The 21,055-nt window shown below is 32.4% G+C and overlaps 1 protein-coding gene across 4 annotated transcripts; it reads left to right on the top strand.

Moving 5' to 3' along the window:
• Positions 1 to 2,186: 2,186 nt before the first annotated feature.
• LOC101260104 (uncharacterized GPI-anchored protein At1g61900-like) lies at positions 2,187 to 11,933 on the top strand. 4 transcript variants are annotated; one of them, XM_004250727.5, is made up of 8 exons: positions 2,187 to 2,542; positions 3,509 to 3,639; positions 4,241 to 5,095; positions 9,831 to 10,076; positions 10,181 to 10,195; positions 11,100 to 11,240; positions 11,360 to 11,407; positions 11,774 to 11,933. In XM_004250727.5, the coding sequence occupies exons 2-8, from the start codon at positions 3,606 to 3,608 to the stop codon at positions 11,842 to 11,844; spliced, it is 1,410 nt and encodes a 469-aa protein (XP_004250775.2). In that variant the 5' UTR covers positions 2,187 to 2,542; positions 3,509 to 3,605; the 3' UTR covers positions 11,845 to 11,933. The 4 variants fall into 4 exon arrangements, with proteins under 4 accessions (XP_004250775.2, XP_010313112.2, XP_069147294.1 ...); XM_010314810.4 differs by having other exon boundaries at positions 11,097 to 11,240; XM_069291193.1 differs by having other exon boundaries at positions 2,222 to 2,542; positions 3,509 to 3,689; positions 11,097 to 11,240.
• The last annotated feature ends 9,122 nt before the right edge of the window (positions 11,934 to 21,055 follow it).

The raw sequence follows: 21,055 nt of genomic DNA, 5'->3' as shown, positions 1-21,055 counted from the left end.
AACACGCCAAAGAAATTATGAGACAAAATATATTCGACACAACAAAACCAGGATGTTGAACTCCCTAAAACTACCAAAAATACACCTAAAACATGAATTCTAAGAATTAAACATGATTCAACTATAAACATATCCAAATTATAGCTATTCCATATGTATTAATATTTACAAGCTCAATCTAAAGATCAATTAGTCATAGCCTACCTCAAAGTAGACCGTATACGCTCCCAAATCACAATTTCAGAACTCTATCCTTCTGAACAACCTCTGATTGTTGCCATACTATCAAAAACATGATCACCACGTCAATACAAATGTTTAGACACCAAAATCACAACAATTGGAGATGAGCTCAAAATTGAGTCAAAAACATATTATGGGACCCTCACTAGGAATTTCAAAATTGACTCTGTCAATGGGTGATCAATGAACATGTGCTACGAATTTGGGCATAATCCAAGCTTGAAAACAATCAAAATCAGATCATGCACTAAAAAGATAACAAAAACATCATTAAAGGTCCTCAAAAGGCCTTCGGGAGTGGAAAATATCTCCTCAATGAGTCTGCCGCACCTTCCTGATAATCCCAACCCATAGTTCTGCTAATTATCAACAATATGCAACTAAAATCACCTAAATTAGAGCTGCAAAGCTCAACTTTACGAGTTTTCAAATGTTGATCAAGAGCTAAAATGAGATTGGTCTTTATTATAAAGACCTGTTAAATGACCTTTGCGATGTAGGACCCAATCCACGATCATAGATTTTCAGGTCTTGAAAGCATCGCAAATGCAGCACCTAGCCCGTGAACGCTAAGGACCAGCCTTCTTGGCCTATGCAAATGCGACGCAAGGCCCACGAACGCGATGACTAACTCAACATGCCTCCACGAACGCGTCACTAGGCTCATGAATACAAAGACCATAATAATTGGTCATCGCAAACGTGTCCTAAGGCGTGCAAAAACAAAGAGATAACATAGGTTGCACTGCTGAACATCAATTGGTTCCCCAAAATCCAAAATCCCCAACGGGGTGCATGTGATTCTTGTGGAAACCCCTACATGCAAACGAATTACGCTACCCCACTGAATACATAGTTCTAGACTCAATGGAGATGTCAAACATCCAACCGAGGTAGTCTCGACAAAAAGTGGTCCCACACTTACACTCCATTTTAAGCCAAATTTCCTAGGGTCTTTCTAGAGCAAACTCAATGTTTCGAACCTAATAACTATCAAAAGAGCATTTGAGGCCGTCTACGTGAGGTTGTGACCAGAATCAAATGATCAAGTTTCAAAATCTTTAAAACACAGAAACTTGCATAAAAATTAAATGAATGACCAAGTGACCAAACTGTTAGTCTAGCACGTCATAAATGGATTTAAGTCGCTATAGGAATGACGTGAACTCCAAACAAAAGCTTTTGCATTCAATTATCTTCTATTGTTGAATTCTATTATCTTAGTGCCATGACATGCCATGAGGTTATCTTGGGGTCACTTATGGTTCTAAGTACCGTGTCACGTCTATGTGGAGGGGGAGGGGGGGGGGGGTAGTCTCAGAGCGTGACATTATCTGCTTGTGATTTTGATATGCGATTTACCTTCCTTGCTACTTGGGGAAGGTACTGCACATGCTTGAGAATGCACAATGTCTTAATTTTCATTTTGTCACATGATAATTTTAAATTATATTCCAACTAATTTCAACAGTTTACATCTCATGTCCTTATAATAATTTGTGTCAAAAATATTGTTTTTCTAGTAGATAAATATTATGTTGTTCGTGTTGATTTTCGAAACATGAAAGGATTTTTATGCAAGTTATAAAGGAAGTGAAAGAAAGCCTCAGAGTACCAAAAAATTGTTTTACTATAGACATTCATTTCTACGTAATAAGATTGAAAAGGTAGATTAAAAAAACTAAAACAAGACATGAACCATTATGATATTGACATGCAAGTGATAATTGTCAAAATTAGTATTACATAATATTTTGCGAGAACATCAAATAAATGGTGAAATATTTACCATCTATGGACATGAAGCTAGTTACTCATAATTTTACCAATAAATGACTGAAATTTACAATGCTGATTCGTCTTTCATTAAATATGATTCACAAATACAAATTTAACTTAAAAAATTCTCCGTACTAAATGCACGAAAACTTCAACTTCAACTTAATTAATGGATTCTTACACTATACAACGGGCAAAAGAGGAACGTAACATAAACACCCCTTTCCCCCTTACCTACCCAGACACCCTCAAGCCGCAGCGGCCCACTTTATCCATCATTGAGTTCGACACCTTTTTCCCCTTCTCTCTGATCATTGGAGGACGATTTTTGACATTTTCTCAGACATATAGTATACCCACTTCACAAGCCTGCTCAATATAGTGAAATCAAGAACCCCATTTTGTGGGTTGATTTTAACTTAGAAAATGATCTTTGCTTGTTGATTTTCTTGAACTTTTGCCATTCTTAAATGACAAGTGATCAAAAAACTTTCTGTTCTTTACTGGGTTTTCACTTCAGGTGCATCCTTATCATTTTCTTTTGACTACCCAAATGGATTTTCTTATATTGGTTTAGCTCTTGAGATCTTACTGATTTTAGCTACATTTTTCTTTTTTTTTGTTTGGGATTTTCTGGTTGTTTAGCTCTTGGGTTTTGAAGTTTGTGTTTGACAAAGTGTTCTCTGTGTGATTTTTTCCAGATGTATGTGGAAAGAAAGATTAGGGTTTATTGCTGTTTCTTTTTAGTTTCTATCTGTAACTTTTTTTTATGAAAAGCAATTCTTTTTCTTGTTAAGGAAGAATGAATAAGTTTAATGTATGAAATGCCTTTTATCCTCTACTCAGTTCATGATCCTACACTTTGATTAGGATAATTAAGACAGTAGGATATCTCAATAAATTATTGGAGGATGCTATATGTAAATATGAAATGTTTCTGTATCATTATTATCTTTCCAATTGTGAGGTAGAAAATTTGAAGGTTTGGGAATGAGTAGATTTGAAGCTCCATTTCTTTTCAGTTCTTTCAAGTGGCAACCTAGGGTGTGACAAGTATGAAAGAGAGGCAATTTAGGACATCTTACTGCAATTTTTTCCTTTGATTCTATGGATGAGAGTTGCTTAGGTTATAAGAAGCAAGATCCTGCATTTAATCTGCTAAGGTCCCTTACGACCTTACCCTAGAATACCTTGCAAGATTATCAGTTGTCTACTTTGCAAATGGTTATTAAGCTTGCATTTTTCTTGATTTATGAGTTGTACCTAGCTCTATGTTTACTTAGTGCTTCTCCAACAAGAGATGATGCATTTGGACTGCCTTCTGGATGATACAAAGGATGTTATGCCCCTGTCTGTTGTAGTACCTCTTTCTTAGAAATAAGATCCGATCTTATATATGAATTTCCGTTTGCTTTATAAGGCGGTTTTGGATTTTATAGTGTTGCATTATCTGTTCTGTGTTAACCCATGGTTTGATCTGGTGTAGGTATTGGCACGTCTTAGTACTTATGTGATCAGCTCAATTGCTGTACCATCAGTGTTCCTGTTGCAAGTCCCCATGTTGCCGGAGGGTTAGTGGAGTCATGACTTGTGTAAAGATTGTCAGTCGTCTCAAGGGTAAAGCACTGGGTTCATGAAAGTTCTTATGCTAGACTTTCCTTTATCTGGTAGGAGATTGGGAAACATAAAATTTTGCACTTTGATCTCCACCTCTCACCTAAAAGCCACCTGGCTTGCTTTTCTTGGGATTTCTGTTTATTTCCTAAAAAATGGCACCGTAGGTGTTTTAGTTTTATAAGTTCATGGTTAAATAAACAGCTGTAGAGAAAGTTACTCGGTGGTCTACAACTTGTTAGTTCCTTGTTTTCTGCCTGATGGTACCTTTGTATTTTTTTTCTGGATATGGTAACGACCCCTGGTTGTTTGGAGGTGGGCCTACACCATTCCTCCAGTGTCAGCCAGTATATTTTCTGTTACTGCATAGCAAATGACAAAGTTAATTTTCTTTGCCTCGTATCAAAATCACATATTTCATTGTCATGATCTTTACCCAAGTTTTAAGCTACTTGGTATTAACCTGCATTTACTGCCTGAAATAACCACTTACAAGTATTAGTTGATATTGCTGAACTCTTGTACAGTTATGTGCATTTAGCCATCTCCATCCAGACCATAAATTGTGAGTGTTTGCTGAGATGCAGACTTTTCTTATTTGCAGGTTCTTTTTGCCACCTGCTGCTAGTAATTGCTCTCTGGTTGTGTAGCTATCAGAATGTAGTGGCTCTTCCTCTGTTACCTAAACCAGGGCATATTTCTTCCACATCTGAACTACCTAGCTCACCTAATAGTGCAAATTTTCAGCCAATTGAAATATCACCAACTATGATCCCTCATTATCCTTTTCATGGAGAACCAATGCCACCAATGTACCCTTCCTTCCCAAAGACATATGACCCTGTCTTGACTGGAAGATGCCCTGTAAATTTTTCATTCATTTCAAGCATCACAACGAAAACAGCATCTGATTGTACTCAATCTTTGTCAACAGTTGTAGGGAACGTAATATGCTGCCCACAGTTTAATAGCTTACTCCACATATTCCAGGGATTTTACAGCAACAATTCCGATACTTTAGTTTTACAAAATGCGGTGGCTGATGATTGTTTTAAAGATATCATCAGTATACTAGCCAGCAGAGGAGCAAACAGCTCATTATCTAGCATGTGTTCTGTAAAGTCTTCTAATCTGACTGGTGGGTCTTGCCCCGTGAAGGACATCAGTACTTTTGAGAAAGCTGTAAATACAAGCAAACTGTTAGATTCTTGCAGCACAGTTGATCCGCTGAAAGAGTGCTGCAGACCTTTTTGCCAGCCTGCAATTTCAGAGGCTGCACTTCAGATATCAGGGATAAAAATGACTCTCAGTGATAACAAAAACATAGTTGAAGCACCTAGTGAAATTGATACCCTTAATGATTGTAAGGGAGTGGTCTATTCATGGATTGCTAGGAAACTAAGGTTTGAGGATGCCAATAATGCATTTCGGTTGTTGTCTTCCTGCAAAGTCAACAAAGGTAAGTATTTTAGCATAATAAGGAACTTTTTACTAAGAATTGCTTATGTTTCTTTTAGTTTCATAAAGCACCTTTCTCCCATTGCTACTCTTCTGTTCTCCATGCTACATAAAACCTTCACTGTTCTCTTATTTGTTTTCTTCACGACTGCAGTGAAGGTCAGAAAGGGATTTGAACTCAAATCTTGTGGTCTTTATCCAGAGTATTGTAAACTTTTCTTCTTGCTTTTGTTTGCCAAATGGCCCAAATCAAAGTCTTGTGCTTAATTTAGGATGGTGAAAATGATCAATTTTAGAGTTAGTTTGCTCAATTTACGATGGTGAAGATGGTCAATTTTATAGTTAGCTTGCTTAATTTATAGTACTGGGAGATCCAGGTCATTCCGCCTTATCTTATTTTATAATAAAAATTCTTTCTTCTATTATATTTGTTTTTTTTTTTTTTTGTTTTTGTGAAGGTAATATAAAGTAAAATTTAACTCACATGTTATTTTAGAAAATCTTATATTCATAAGTTAATTTATATGCACCAACTTTAAGATCTAAAATTAATACTATGGAATAGTACATAAAAAATTATTAAGTATGCAAGGGACTTAATTAAAAATATACAATTTATAAAATGTTAAATCAAAAGTTTTAATTTTCATTCTCAAAAATTAAGAGTTCTGTATAATGAAAATGATATTAAAATATTGAAAAAGTGATTTAGTGTGGATGAATAGTGTAACACCATATTTGGTGTGACACTATTCACACAGTAAAATAGTGTAAAAAATAGTATTTGGTTGGAGCCTTACAACACCAAATTTTAACTAAAATAAGTGTTGGGTAAATCTTTGGTTGACCAATTAAATGAAAATTGGGTGTCTTGATATTTGCATTATGGTTGCATTATCAAACATGTAATGTTTCGATAAGTTCTTGTGGTTACAATATCAAGCTTTTAATGTGTCTAGATTTGTTATGAAAATTATTCGACTATATATAATTTTGGAGACAGACCCTAGAATATGAAGGTTTCAGGTTAAGCAAGACTAAAACATAGTACCTACAGTGCAAGTTCAGTGACAACTTTTGGAGCAAAGGTGGAAGTGAAGATCGATACACAAGTCATACCTAAGAGAGGAAGTTTAAAGTATCTTGGAGCTAAAATCCAAGGAACGGGGAGATTGATGATGATGCCGCACATGGTATTTGAGTGGGGTGGGTAAAATGGAGGCTCGTGTTCGAGGTATTGTGTGATAAGAATGTGTTACCAAAACTTAAGGTAAGTTCTAAAGGTTAGGGGTTTAGACCTGCATTATTGTATGGGGTAGAGTCTTGGCCAGTCTAAACACACATGTTCAGAATATGAATGTAACAAAGATTGAGTTATGGGCATACTAGGAGATATATGGTAAGAACGAAGTTATACAAGGCAAGGTGAGAGTGACCTCCATGACAAACAAGATGAGGGAATCTAGGTGGAGATGATTCGGGCATGTGAGAGGTTCTCTAATGCACCAATAGGGAGGTGTGCGAGGTAGGTTATAACAAGTTTTAGCGGAGGTATAGGTAGGCCATAGAAGAATGGGAGGAAGAAGGTTAGAAAGACATGATGTATTTTCAGCTTATTGTGGACATGACCTTAGATATGAATGTCGAAGACTAGAGTAGAGGAGTTGTACGTAGTTGAGTGTTGTTGTGCTTTCATGTGGAAGAGGTAGATGATTAGAGTAGAAGGATAGTAGGTAGTAGAGGGTTGTCATACTTATGTGGGAGAGGTAAAGGCTAGTCTCATCTTCTCATTATTCAGCAGTATTAGTTGGTATTCACGTAACACGTTATTCTTATTTCTTGTTACCACCTTCTGCTTCATTTGCTTTGTTTATCCTATTATTTTCTTTACAATCTTTCTTTGATTACACTTTTATCAAGTTGAGGGCCTGCCGGAAACATCTACACTTCTTTGTGCCAATGTCGTGTAGAGTCGACAATGGTCGCCAGTGGATCATAATCTGCTCATGCCTCAATAGTTGGTGAGAAGTGAGAGAAAATAAAAGATATTGGGGGTTTAAATAACTATGTTTACAATAACAAATATCCTGTGTAATACCACTAAGTGAGGTCTGTAGAGGATATGAGAGTACAAAGATTTTACCCTGCCTTGGAAGTAGAAATGATGTTTTCAATAAATATTTATGCCAACATGTTCTAGAAACAAAAGAAAATCAATGCATAATTACGTGAAGAGTTAATTAAACCACCTACTATATTGACATATATTTTAGAATATTCATTAGGATTTTAGGACTCCCCTTCAAGATGGTGCATATGAATTATATGTACCAAGCTTGTTGCATGTATAACTTGTTCTGTGATCGTCTATGAACTTAATGAATATGTTTGCAAACTAATCATTTGAATGCATGAACTTCGTGATGATGTCTCCTGAAAGTACCTTCTCTCTCTGCTCTGTCAATATAACTATCAATCTTTATGTGTTTGGTCCTCTTGTGAAATGGTGGATTCAATGCAATGTAAAGTGCAACCTCATTATCTCACATAAGTTTCATTTTTTGCTCCAAATGTTAACTCTTTAACTGTTCAACAGTTGCTTGATCCATACAAGTTCTCACATGTAGCCACTGCCACAGCTTGATATTCGGCCTCTACATTAGATCAAGCAGTCACATTTTTTTTTCTTTTCTAAAGACCAAATTTCTCCAAACTAGAACACATTATCCGGAAGTCAATCGTTTGGCAGAGGGATTCTGCCTAATCTGCATTTGTATATTCAATAATTTTCTCATGTCCTTGGTCTTCGCAAAGTAATCCGTTCCGGGAAGCAGATTTTTAATTGCATTCTAATGACTGTCACAAGGAGAATCTTAATCCAAGAACTGACTTACAACACCAACAGAAGTCAATTTCAGGTCAAGTCATAGTGATATATCTATGTTTTCTACCAACTTCCTATATATATATCTTCCAGGATCAATAGGCTACCTTGACCTGGTAAGAGCTTAGCATTTTGGATCCATCAGAGTATCAGTAAGTCTACAATTTGTCTTCCCATTCTTAAGTATATTAAGTGCCATACTTTGTGAATTGAAAATCCTAAGTTTGGATTGAGCAACCTCATCGCCCAAGATGTCCCTCAGTTGACCAGAATACTGAAAAAATTGGAAGCATTCATCGGAAAAACAACTTTGGTTACCAAAAAGTGATCGGAATCAGGAGTTACTTATATAGGTAGCCTCGGAAAGACCAGGAAACCCACTGCAAAACGAAGCAAGTTGAAAATGGTCGGAGCTTGAACGCGTAGGCGCATGGAGCAGATGTGCTCGCCGGGCAGATTGTTTTGACAGTGTGTCAAGTCAACTGCTGGAGTGATCGACTAGGGTTTGCTCGCCCAGGGGTGGAGAACACTAATGGTATTAGTTTTCACTCAACATTGAAGAAAAAGGGTGTGACGCAAAACAACCCTAGAAAGTCAATGGAAAAATTACGTCAATGGAATTTTCATTTTTTTATGTGTTACTGGCGTTAATCAGGCTTTGATATCATGTGAAGCAGAAGAGAAAATAAGAGAGAAATTGACTTCATTTACATCAAGCTATTGGGGCTTAAATAATCATATTTTACAACAACATACCCACTGAAATTCCACAAGTGGCTTTGGTGAGGGTAGAGTGTACACATACCTTATTACCTTGTGGAGGTAGAAAGGCTGTGTTGGGGGACCCTTGGCTCGAGTACAAATAAATAACCATATTTACATTGTTTGAAAAATGTTTTAAATAGGAAATGAAATCAATATGTATTACAATAGGAGTAGTAAATTAAGCCACCTACTATATTTATTTGCATATGCTGTAGAATATTCACAAGGTTTCTAATAGTTACCATCTGCCATTCATAAGTTAGTTTTGCTTTTTGTGCCGCCGGGGTTTTGGTTCAATGATAAGAGTCGGCCTGGTTATTAAGAGGGAGTCATACTTTAGATTTAGACTACTTTTTTCATAAGAAACTATATGGAAAACCCCTATTATTTGCTGCTTCCAAACCTGGTCGACAGGATGTGGAATGTAATTAGTTTCTTTTTCTGGGCAACCACATTAATGCTTGAGGGCTAAAAATGGTGGATTGGAAATAGAGCCAGCGCAGAGTTCTAGTTCCATGAGCACAACCACGTGGTTTTCCGCTCTTCATGATTTCAAACCCTGCAGTGGTCGAAAAGTTTGTATTTAAGTAAAGAAGGGTATTTTTGGAGCCCCATTATTATCTGACTTCCACAATATGAGCCAGTTGGCCTTCAAATATTTCTAGATTATAAAAAAGTGTCAGTTTTCTTTCCTTGTCTATTCTCTATCTTAAGTTTTAAGCTTTAGTAGATGTGTTTGTTGTTTTTCTATTCTAAGTTTGAGCTTTATTTGCTACGATATGATCCAATTATGCTGGATACACTGAAAAATCCAGTTAGATTGTTAAGACGTAAAGCGCTAAATGCATCTGATAGATGCATCTTTTATTAGTGTATTGAAGTTGTATGTAGTCCTTGAATTGGAATTATCCTTGAGATAGAAATCTGAAGCTGTCAACTTTTATGATATTTTCATCTCTTCCCTAAGTAAAGTGAGAAGGATAAACTCAGCAGTGTGTTCCTTTATTATGCCCAAGAGCTATACATTCTAAAGTATGTTTACCAAACTTTAGAGGCTTATTCTTAAGCTGTTGTCTTTTGGATGTAGCTTGTCCCCTGGACTTCAAGCAGCCATCAGAAGTGATCAATGCATGCAGAAATTTAGCTGCTCCCAGTCCTTCATGTTGTAGCTCGTTAAATGGCTACATCACGGGGATACAGAAGCAAATGTTGATCACTAATAGGCAAGCAATTATATGTGCTGCTGTATTTGGTTATATGTTACAGAAGGCTGGAGTCATGACAAATGTTTATGAGCTTTGTGATGTTGACCTGAAGGATTTTAGTCTTCAAGGTGATTATTCATTTTGTGATTTGTCCATTTATCCATGTTTCTTGTTTCTTGGAGCTGACATTTGTGTTCCTTTTGCCTGGCTTTTGTATGCCGTGGTGGAGCAGCGTATGGGCAAGAAGGTACAGATTCTCTTTCAGAGACTGAATTTGGAAGTTGATTCACGTTGTGTAATTATACAGTACTGAGCTATAGTTGAATTTTAACTGCAATTTATTGTTAAGAAGTATTGTCTGGGTATTACCAATTGAAAAAAAAAACAAACTTGTTGGCAGGGTGTCCATCAAGCTTAAATCTTGCTTCAGAATTGTCTGCAATAACATGCAATTTTAGGTTGAGAAATAGTAGTTTCAAGTACTGGATGCATAATCTGCCCTTTCATCTTTCTTATTGGTATTGAAAATATCTTATGAAATCTCGTGTCTCGTACAGTTTGATAATACTTCCTCTCATGTTTTCGTCTAACATTAGCAAAGACAGTTGACATGCACTACTGATAAATTCTATGAAATGTTTGCTTATTGTTCTCATCTATTCTGTTTGGCGGGAGGGGGTGGGGGTGGGAACAAGTGACCAGATTGAATTGGCCTAACAGAATGAATTCTACTCTAATCAGATCAATAAGTTTTTTAAGTGTCTTATTCATGATATCAAAATGTCGTTTTCCTTATCTGAACGATGGCCATGAAATCAGCAGAGCCATTTCCTTATCTATTCTATGCTTAGTTGTGTACATGCCCCTTGGTATCAGAAGTTCCATTTATGCAATGATTGCATATATGTGGTCAGGAGAACTTAAAAGGTTATGTAACTATGTTTATATCTGTGGTTAATGACTAATGAGAACAATTTGAAGTTTCTCTGTTGGCTTAAGATTTATGCAGAACGGGCATGTTACTACACATAGCATTTTGTTGATGGAAAGTGTTTACCATGACCAAAAAATATTGTGTTCCCATAGTGAGAACGTTTTAGATATTCTTGGTCTAGTTTATACTAATTAAGTTGTTCAAATTAATGAAGCAGGTTGCTTGCTTCGAAGCTTACCTGCAGATCTGGTATATGACAATTCAACCGGGTTCAGTTTTACTTGCGACTTAAATGACAATATTGCTGCTCCGTGGCCTTCATCATCGTCCGTCACATCCTTGTCTCTTTGTGCTCCTGGTAACTTACTGACAGTTGTCCATCTTTAAATTGATTCTAGAGATTCTGTATAAGTTTTAGAATAATTCTTTGGTGTACTGGCTAAATACTATCTTTTACTGATTTTCATTAATTTGCAGAGATGTCTTTGCCAGCTTTACCAACATCACAAACATTGAGTAGTTCTGGTGAGTATCTTTCAGTTCCTATCTTTTTCTTATGCTTTTCGTTGTTGATTGCTTCTTCATTTTACTTCTCTCGCATGTGCGTGTGTTAAGGGAGGAAGGGTGGTATTGGTGGTGGGGTGGGGAGTTCTTCCTGTTCGACACCATGACCGTAGTTCTCATATTTCCTTGGAGAGTGAGTACTAGCCATTGGATACCCTAGTATCCTATTGCGAGGGAGGGAAGGAGGGGTTTGCAGATGGTGTGTAACTATTTCATTATCTTATGGTGGCTCGAAGATTGACTAGAGAGTTTTTTTTAACCTCTTTGTAGGAACCAATCTCTTTATTTTGAGTTGAAATATGATACATGTGTTGTTCATGATTGCAGGCTGTCACCTGGATGGAGTTCATGTCCTTTTGTCCACTATTTTGATTTTTGTTTCAACATTGTTGTACTGAATAGAGTCCATAGGAAGACAGACACTAAATGACCAGATCACATGTATATGTTTTGAGCTTCCTTATGTATAGCTGCTGGTTTTTGCTTACCGATTCATGCTTTTTGACTACAATTGCCTAAAAATTGCATGCACCGTGCAATTTATTCTTCTGCCATTGCATTCTTTTCCACTAAACTCTAAACAAAATCTCTCGTATCCCCGAATTCTTCCCCCAAGTGTAGCTGTGTTGGTTGTCTTTCAGGAAATTTCATGTATAGTATGAAACTGCGTGGAATATATTGGTAATTGAATGACTGATGTCAAGAACCATCAAGATATGTAAGGTGAAAGCTGAAAAGCAATGAGATGTAGAAGTAAGACAACCATTCAGTAGGTGTGTAGATATAGTAAGTGTTGCGATTGCGGAATAGGTTCAACTTTAACCAATAAAGTCTGAACCTGCACATGGTGATGGGATATGCTATGCCAGGGTTCTCCAACGGACATTAGGCAGCCATTACCTGAGATACGAGACGGACCTATAAACCTATGAACAGAGTCTATGAAGATTACACCAGCAGAAAGAAATTAATCAAGAAGGGATTAACAAACCGAGTCTATTAATATTTTAGTATCAAATAACAGAAATGTAAATTGATACTTTGTTGATTACTAGAAATACTAGTTACTATTCAAGATGCTAAAAAACTAATTTAATTTTAATAATACATTTCAGAATTGAGACTTTTGAGTGTTAATCACCTGTTGTTTTGGCTTATACTTGTTTCCATTAGTTATACCCAAGACACAGATGGAACATTTTTCATTATTTTTAAATATAAACACAAAATATACTCAATGCAGTTTATTTTTAGGGAAAAGGGTCAAAATTACCCATCAATTTTGTTTTATTGGTTAATTATACTCCTATCATTAAAAACAAGTTATTTTTACCCATGCCGTCAATAAACTTAACAAATATTCCCCTCCTTGGATGGAAAGCCTCAAATCAATTAAAATTATCCTATTTTACTTTAAGTACCCAATTTAATTTGATCCTAACCACTTAATAATATAACCTATTGTTTTACCCAAATCAAATTTTTCCACCACCACCAAAACCACCGCCCTCTCCGAAATCTCCTTTCCCACCATCGCCGAAAAAAGCAAACATCATTTTTCTTATTGTTCATCAAATCTCAAGATTTGAAACAAGTAACTCAACGAACATTCAACATGAAAGGTAGAACGTGTAACGAAGCTCTTTCAACAAATGTATTACTCCCTCTGTTTTACAAAGAATGACCTGGTTTGACTTAACACGAAGTTTAAGAATATAAAGAAGACTTTTAAATTTTGTGGTCCTAAATTAAAGTTAGATCAAACGTACAAAATCGCCCCTTTGATCTTTTGGCCTTATACATGCCACGTGGAAGTTGAAATTAAAATGTTTCCAAAAAAAAAATAGGTCACTCTTTTAAAGCGGAGGGAGTAGTTTGTTATTTGTGCAGGACGAATCAAAGTAAGACACAAATCAAAATCATGTAAAATCAAGAATTGGCAAACAGTAATGGAAAAAATCATGTAAGATAAAAAATTGGCAATTAGTAATGGAAGAAATTGAGAAGTTAACATGTTACGAAGCAAAAAAAAAAAAAGGGGAAGAATTAAAGTACGACACACTGCCCACAACGCCATTCCTAAAGGTCAACTTGGTCTTAATTCGATTCTAAGACGTTATGCCAAAGTTTCCGCCGGAGACTTTGTATTTGTTAGCAGGTTCAACGGCAATGGTGATGGGAAAACAAAATTTATTTGGGTAAAAAAAAAAGGGTTTGATTAAGTGGATCAGGTCGGGTTAAAATTGAATAATTTAATTAAAATTGGGTAATATAATTGATTTGAGACTTTTAATCCAAGAAGGGGTATATTTGTTAAGTTAATTAAGGATAGGAGTAAAAATAACTTGCTTTTTAATGATAGGGGTATAATCAATCAATACAACAAAGTTGAGGGGTAATTTTGACCTTTCCCCCCTATTTTTAAACAAAAACACAGATTGAGTGTTTGATAACACATATTTATTTAGGAATTACATTACTATTGTAACGACACTTGTGGTCGTTTTGAGTATCAAGCGTGTTTATTCTATTTTGATCCTTCCTATAGATTTTGTATGTCATTTGTGACTTATGGAATTGGTTGTGTGATTCTCAAGGTGATCATACTAGTAAGATTCCACTTTGACCCTAGTTAACATGCTAGGATAATGAGGTTGAATTTGAGTAGATTTGGAGTATGATCTATCACTTAGTTGGAAAGTTTGCATGGATTAGAGGAGCTTGAGAGTAAATCTAGTCATTGGTTGAATTTCTAGTTTCTTTAGAAAGTTATGTTTGTCAATGGTCAATTTTTTTATCACGACAACCTTGAATTGATGATTTCAACAAGTCCAAATATTAACTATGTTCATTAAAATTATTATAAATTCACTCATTAAAAAATGACTATGTTCAATAATTATTTCTGCTTTATTTTGTTTCAATTTTAGAAAGTTATGTTTGTCAATAATCAATTTTTGATCACGACAACCTTGAATTGGTGAATTGATGATTTCAACAAGTCCAAATATTGACTATGTTCATTAAAATTATTATATATTCACTCATTAAAAATTGACTATGTTAAACAATTATTTCTGCTTTATTTTGTTTCAATTTTCTCCAACTCATTAATTCATCTAATAATGGAAGTATGTAAAAAGATTTAACTTATTATCGTTGTCTAACTAGTTTAGATACACGAAGATTCTTAGTTTGCTAACTATAGAATTTTAATTCTCTCGTTTTTCATTATTTTGATTTTCTCAATTAATTTTATGAAAATAAAGTACAAGAAAATCACAAAGAGTAATTATTTATTACCAAGTTATCAATTTAAATCTATATATGCACCAAGTTCAACATTAATTCAAAAGTTTTTTACATTTCTTTTAAGAAAAACATTAGTTGCATACTCTCTCTTAGTCACAATAAGATTTCTAACTAAGTAATGTCAAAAATCCTATTCTTTAACTTTATCAAGCTTACTGTATTTGCTAGAAGGAAAGACACAAATTTTTTGTACCTATAAAAAGTTATTGAGGAAGTAAACATCACAATCAAAAATTGTTTTTAGTTATTATTTGACAAGTCATCTTTTTAATATTTTCAAATAACTAAAAATGACTCTCATAGTATCTACATGATTACCTTTATTTAAAAAATTAACTATCAAATATTAAACCTCTAAATAATAATTAATATAATTTAATTATTTGTTATATAAGATCAAGAGCCTATTTAGAATGAATTCAAATTATATTCATCTCATTAAAATTGAGCAATAAAATCAAATTCTGACTATTTTCTACCCTATGTTAATCTCATAAAATTTATTACTTTCCAAAATATTGATATTCAAATATTATATTTTTATAAAACATTATGAAATTATTATAAACAAACCATAGTAAAGATATTCATTCCATAATTTTTAAATATGCTTGCAATTGGATATAATGTAGTTGGATAATCTTACACTTGAATAAATTTACAGTTTGGTAATCTTGCACAAATATACAACTATCTATAAATAGGAAACACATTCAATTCGTTTGTACATCAATTACTCTCTTTATTCATAAGTTTCTCAAAATATCAATTACCAATGAATTCTCCTAAACTAGAGCTTCTCAGGTGAGTTTCTATTTGATGTCCTTTTCATTTCTTCTTTTTTATCCTTTGTTTTATAACCACCTTCACGTGTTGTGCTATTTTAAATTTTTAGTAAGATCAAGAAAGCAGGAAAAATAGTGGATTTTAAAAGGAAAAAGATCTTCTTAGAATATGATTTGCAGAGTGAATTGATGAAGAGAACAACTAGCTGTGATACTATCAAAGAACGTCATGAACTTCAAAAAAAAAATCTTGCAGACTATGACCAATTGATGGCATAGGTTAATTTAAATTTAATTTACCATGTATGAATTCAAGAAATGTTCTAGTAAATTGATTATTAACTTTATCCAACCTTTTTCTTTTGCAGTGTCAAAAGTGGTTAAACTTAATTGAAATTTCCAAGACAATGGAAGCTTAAAAATAGTCTTGGCAATGAATTGCTTATTACAAGATTATTGATTTGGTAGTCAATCTAGGAGAAACATCATAGTTTAGTCTGTGAATATTCTAGATGTACTACAATGCTTTGTATTGAAATATTTTTTACATGATTTAATTCGTAGCTACATTAGTATTATACTTATAGTCAATCAAACAAAGAAAATGATCTTGCGTTCAGTAAATTTATCACTTACCTAAAACACTAAAAATGATTAAGACGTTTTTATTACATATTTTACTATTAAATCAAATAAACTACGCATTAAAAATTAGTCAATCTCCTCTGCAACCAATGGCGCCATAACTATTTCATGATCAATTTTTACGCATTTTCAAAAATCAAGTCAATATTAGTAGTGACGTAGCCAGAAATTTCATTAAGGGTGTCCAAACTTTTAATAGTATTTTTTTAAAAAATAAAACGATAATTTAAACTACCAAAACAAATAATCGTGTTAACAATATTTAATTAAATATAACAATATTTTTAATAGAATTATAAGTGTATAATTCAAAACTAACATAAAGAAAATAAACTACTATTGAAAACATAATTCAAAAATATTTTTACAATTGTACTCGACGAGGTTTCATATCCTGAAATATTTTTACAATAGACTCATTAGAAATAGTACGAAATACTTTCTTTTCTACATAAGGCACTATACAACCGTCTAAAAACTCAACATCCATTCGATTTCACAAGTCATTTTTAATATACTTCATTGCCGATAAAACTCTTTCGACGGTTGCAATAGCAACTTGAAAAAGCAAAGCAATTTTCACTAAGCTAAATATAAATGAATAAGTTTAAGTTTTACTTTGTCTCTACCAATTTTCTTCAAAGTTCACCATGTCCATCTAAATTAGAGAATCTATTATCAATATCGCGTACATCGATAATGTAACTGGTAAGCTGATTTTGAATCAATACTATGTTTTTTAGAAGAATGTGATAACATCTCTAATTGATCTATGTTTCTTTATTTGGTTGAGTTAGAGAAGTCGAACTTTTTTTTGGTACTCTATTATAATAATTCCTCATGTCCATTGAAACTTGAAACTAAAATATTAAGTTGGTTATTTTGTTATAAAATAAAAGAATGAGAGGAAAAAAAAAGAGAAAATTATTGAGATTCAATTAATAATATGGTGGTTTAATTTGGGTAATTGCGTCTCCTAATTATAGAGAAAGAAAAACCCTTTTCCATAAGAATTTTTTAATTTTTTTTAGGAAAATCTTATTCTACAAGAAAAAGGTATTAAAATTTGAGGAATTAATTTAATTTAAACTGAAAAAAGAAAATATAAAAGGAAAAAGTATTAAATTTTAATTGGAAAAAATAATTAGTGTTGGAGGGGATTTGACCTTGGGTCTCCACAGGAATTCATGACATAATTGACCAACACGCTACAAAATGTTTATGCTAAAACTAAGTATTTCTATTTTAATAATTAAATTCAAGAAGTAAAAAATAATTAAAGAAAAATGAAACGCCCTGCGAAAATCGAACCTGGGCAAAGCATAGGGATGCACCAACTATTGCCAACTCCACCGCGTCTTACTTAGTTATTTTAGGGGGTCCAACTTTGATATATACCAATATTAAATAAAAAATTTATGTATATATATAACATTTTTTTTTCGACGAAGAGTGTCCAATTGGACACTTTGGAGCCTACGTGGCTCCTCCCCTGCATATTAGTACTAGAACAAAGGAGACATGTTCATAAAAAATCATTTAACGGTCACTGTAATTGCAAATTTAACTAATAAAGTCAATAATATTTAACACACAATTTTAGGTAAATGCATATGAAAATAATTAGCAGAATCTAATTATTTTTTCGCGCTGCAGATTTATCCTGACAAAATATTTTTCATTATTAGGATTGATATTTTTGTACAATTTTGAATGTACCTCTTATTATTGATACAAAATACAAAAGAAAAGTAAACCACAAGCTCATATTTGAAATATATGTCTTTAACCTAATTGATGTTTCCACCAATTTGATACAACAAACACTAGACCGCCTTCCAAATAATTTAAAAAAAATAACGTCCTAAAATATATAGTTGAAAAATTTTCAATTGGGAGACTTAAATATTATGATAATTTAAAGTGATTCCTTAATTATATTGATGAGTAGTTTTAGGCCTATATGTTTTAGAAAAGATAGAAATTTAATTCTCGATTAAATATTTAATGTTTCATAACTATTAGATTATGGAATTGTAAGAAAGAAAAATTGGAAAGACTTGAAAAATTTAATCAAGATCTCGTACACTTCAAAAGTAAAATCTGCTTGAGTTAGTCATATTAAGAAGATCATCATGATTTTTAAAATAAGTACATTCATGAAAGAACTTCAAAATTAAAAGATTTTTTTTTACTTTATGCCTATCTTTCAATTATTATTTCTAACCCCCCCCCCCCAACCCCATTTACTATCTTTTTTGTTTCTTTTTTTCCTTTTCAATTAATTTTGGGCTGAAACCTTGATAATTATTATATGTTCGTTCATTAAATATTTACTATGTTCAATAGTTATTTCTTTTTTTCAATCTTGTTTTAGTTTTCTCCGATTCATTAATTCATCTAACAATGAAAGTATTGGATCTCATTATTGCCAAGAGTGTGTTTGATTTATTATCTTTGTCTAACTAGATTAGATACACAAAGATTATTAATTTGCTAGTAATATTTATTTTCTTTGTTAATTTTATGATAATAAAGTAGAAAGATTGATACAAGTAAGAAAACCACGAACACTAATTATTTATTACAAAGTTACAATTTAAATCTATATATTCACCATGTTCAACATTAATTCAAATGTTTTTTTACCTTTCTTTTAAGAAAAATATTAGTTGTATACTCTCTCATAGTCACAATAAGATTTCTAATGGAGAAATGTTTAAAATCCTATTTTTTTTAATTTTATCAAGTTTATCTTTCTTGCTACATGCTTGAAGGAAAGACCCAAATTTTTTGTAACTATGAAAAGTTATTGAGGAAGCAAACATCACAATAAAAAATTGTTTTTATTTATTATTTGATAAGTCTTTTTTAATCTAATACTTTGATTTTCAAATAACTAAAAATGACTCTCGTAGTATCTATGTGATTACCTTTATTTAGAAAATTAAATATTAAATTAAATCTCTAAATAATAATTCATATAATTTAATTATTTGTATGTAAGATCAATAACCTATTTAGAATGAATTCAAATTCTATTAATCTCTTTAAAATTGAGCAATAAAATCAATTTCTTACCATTTTCTACCCTATGATAATCTCATAAATTTTATTAACTTTCAAAAAAATTGTGATATTAAAATATTACTTTTTATAAAACATTATGAAATTACTACAGATATACCATAGTGAGGATATTCATTATATAGTTTCTTAGATAATCTTGCAATTGGATAAAAATGTAATTGGATAATCTTAAACTTGAATAAACTTACAGTTTGGTAAGCTGGCACAAAAAAAACTATCTATAATTAGGAAACACATTCACTTCATTTGCATCACTTACTCTCTTTATTCATAAATTTCTCAAAATATTATTTAACAATAAATTTTTCAAAACAATAGCTCTCAGGTGAGCTTTTATTCAATGTCTTTTTATTTCTTCTTTTTTTGTCTTTTTTTTTTTAACAATCTTGACATCTTATGCTATTTTCAATTTTTAGCGAGATTAAAAAAGTAGGAAAAGAAGTGGATTTTAAAAGGAAAAGAATCTTCTTAGAATATGATTTGCAGAGTAAATTGATGGAGATAACAACTAGCTTTTCTACTATCAAAGAACATCATGAACTTCACAAAAAATTTCTTGCAGATTGTGACCAATTGACGATAGAGGTTAATTTAAATTTTACCACGTATGAATTCATGAAATGTTCTAATAAACTGATTATTAACTTTATCCAACCTTTTTCTTTTGTAGTGTCAAAAGTGGTTAAACTTTTGAAGACAATCAAAGCTTAAAGGTAGTCTTGGCAATGAAGATTTCTATGGAGATTGCATATTGCAAGATTATTGATTTAGTAGTCATGCTAGGAGAAACATCATAGTTTTATCTGTGAAAATTCTAATTGTACTCCAATGTTCTTTATTGAAATATTGTTTTTACATGATTTTAATTTGTAGCTACATTAGTTAAAAATTTAAAGTCAATCAAACAAAGAAAATGATCTTTGTTCAGTAAATTTATCACTTACCTAAAATACTAAAAAAAATTAAGATATTTTAATTACATATATAACTATTGTATCAAATGAACTACGAATTAAAAATTAGTCAATCTCCTCCACAACTAATGGTGCCAAAAATATTTCATAATTAATTTTCACGCATCTTCATAAATCAAGTCACATAATAGTACTAGAACAAAGGAGGATGTTCAATTTTTTTAATGGTTACAGTAATTGCAAATTTAACTAATAAAATCAACAATATCGATCACACAATTTTTGGTAAATACAAACGAAAAGAAAATTAGCAAAGTCTATTTTTTTTCATGCTGTAGATTTATCCGAACAGAATATTTTTCATTATTAGAATTGTATTTAGGTAAAATTATGAATCTACCTCTTATTATTGATAGAACAAAAAGTAAACCACAAGCTTATATTTGAAATGTATGTTTTCAACATTTTGATTTTTCTATCAATTTGATTCAACAAATCACTACACCTCCTTTCAAATAATTAAAAAAATAGTGGCCAAAAAAGATAGTAGAAAATTTATCAATGGGGAGACTTAAATATTATGATGATTTAAAGTGATTTCTTAGTCATATTTACAAGTTCTTTTAGGCCTATATGTTTAGGAAAGATAGAAACTTAATTCTTGATCAAATACTTAACGACTCCTAACTATTAGATTATGGAACTGTAAAAAAGGAAAATGGAAAGACCTGAAAATTCTAATAAAAACTCGTACACTTCAAAATTAAAATCTTCTTGAATCAGTCATATTACGAAGATCATCATGTTTTTTTTAAAAAATAAGTACATTAACGAATGAACTTACAAATTAACAAATTTTTTTT

This window comes from Solanum lycopersicum, chromosome 11 (assembly GCF_036512215.1).
Source record: "Solanum lycopersicum chromosome 11, SLM_r2.1".
NCBI classification, from domain to species: Eukaryota; Viridiplantae; Streptophyta; class Magnoliopsida; order Solanales; family Solanaceae; genus Solanum; species Solanum lycopersicum.
The sequence above is the reverse complement of the archived record's forward strand: the minus strand, read 5'-3'. Positions and strand labels throughout refer to the sequence as shown.

Coding starts and splice junctions, on each gene's coding strand:
- LOC101260104 (XM_010314810.4), top strand. CDS start 3,606: ATGACTTGTGTAAAGATTGTCAGTCGTCTCAAGG. Junction 3,640..4,240: donor GATTGTCAGTCGTCTCAAGG/GTAAAGCACTGG, acceptor TCTTATTTGCAG/GTTCTTTTTGCCACCTGCTG. Junction 5,096..9,830: donor TTCCTGCAAAGTCAACAAAG/GTAAGTATTTTA, acceptor TTTTGGATGTAG/CTTGTCCCCTGGACTTCAAG.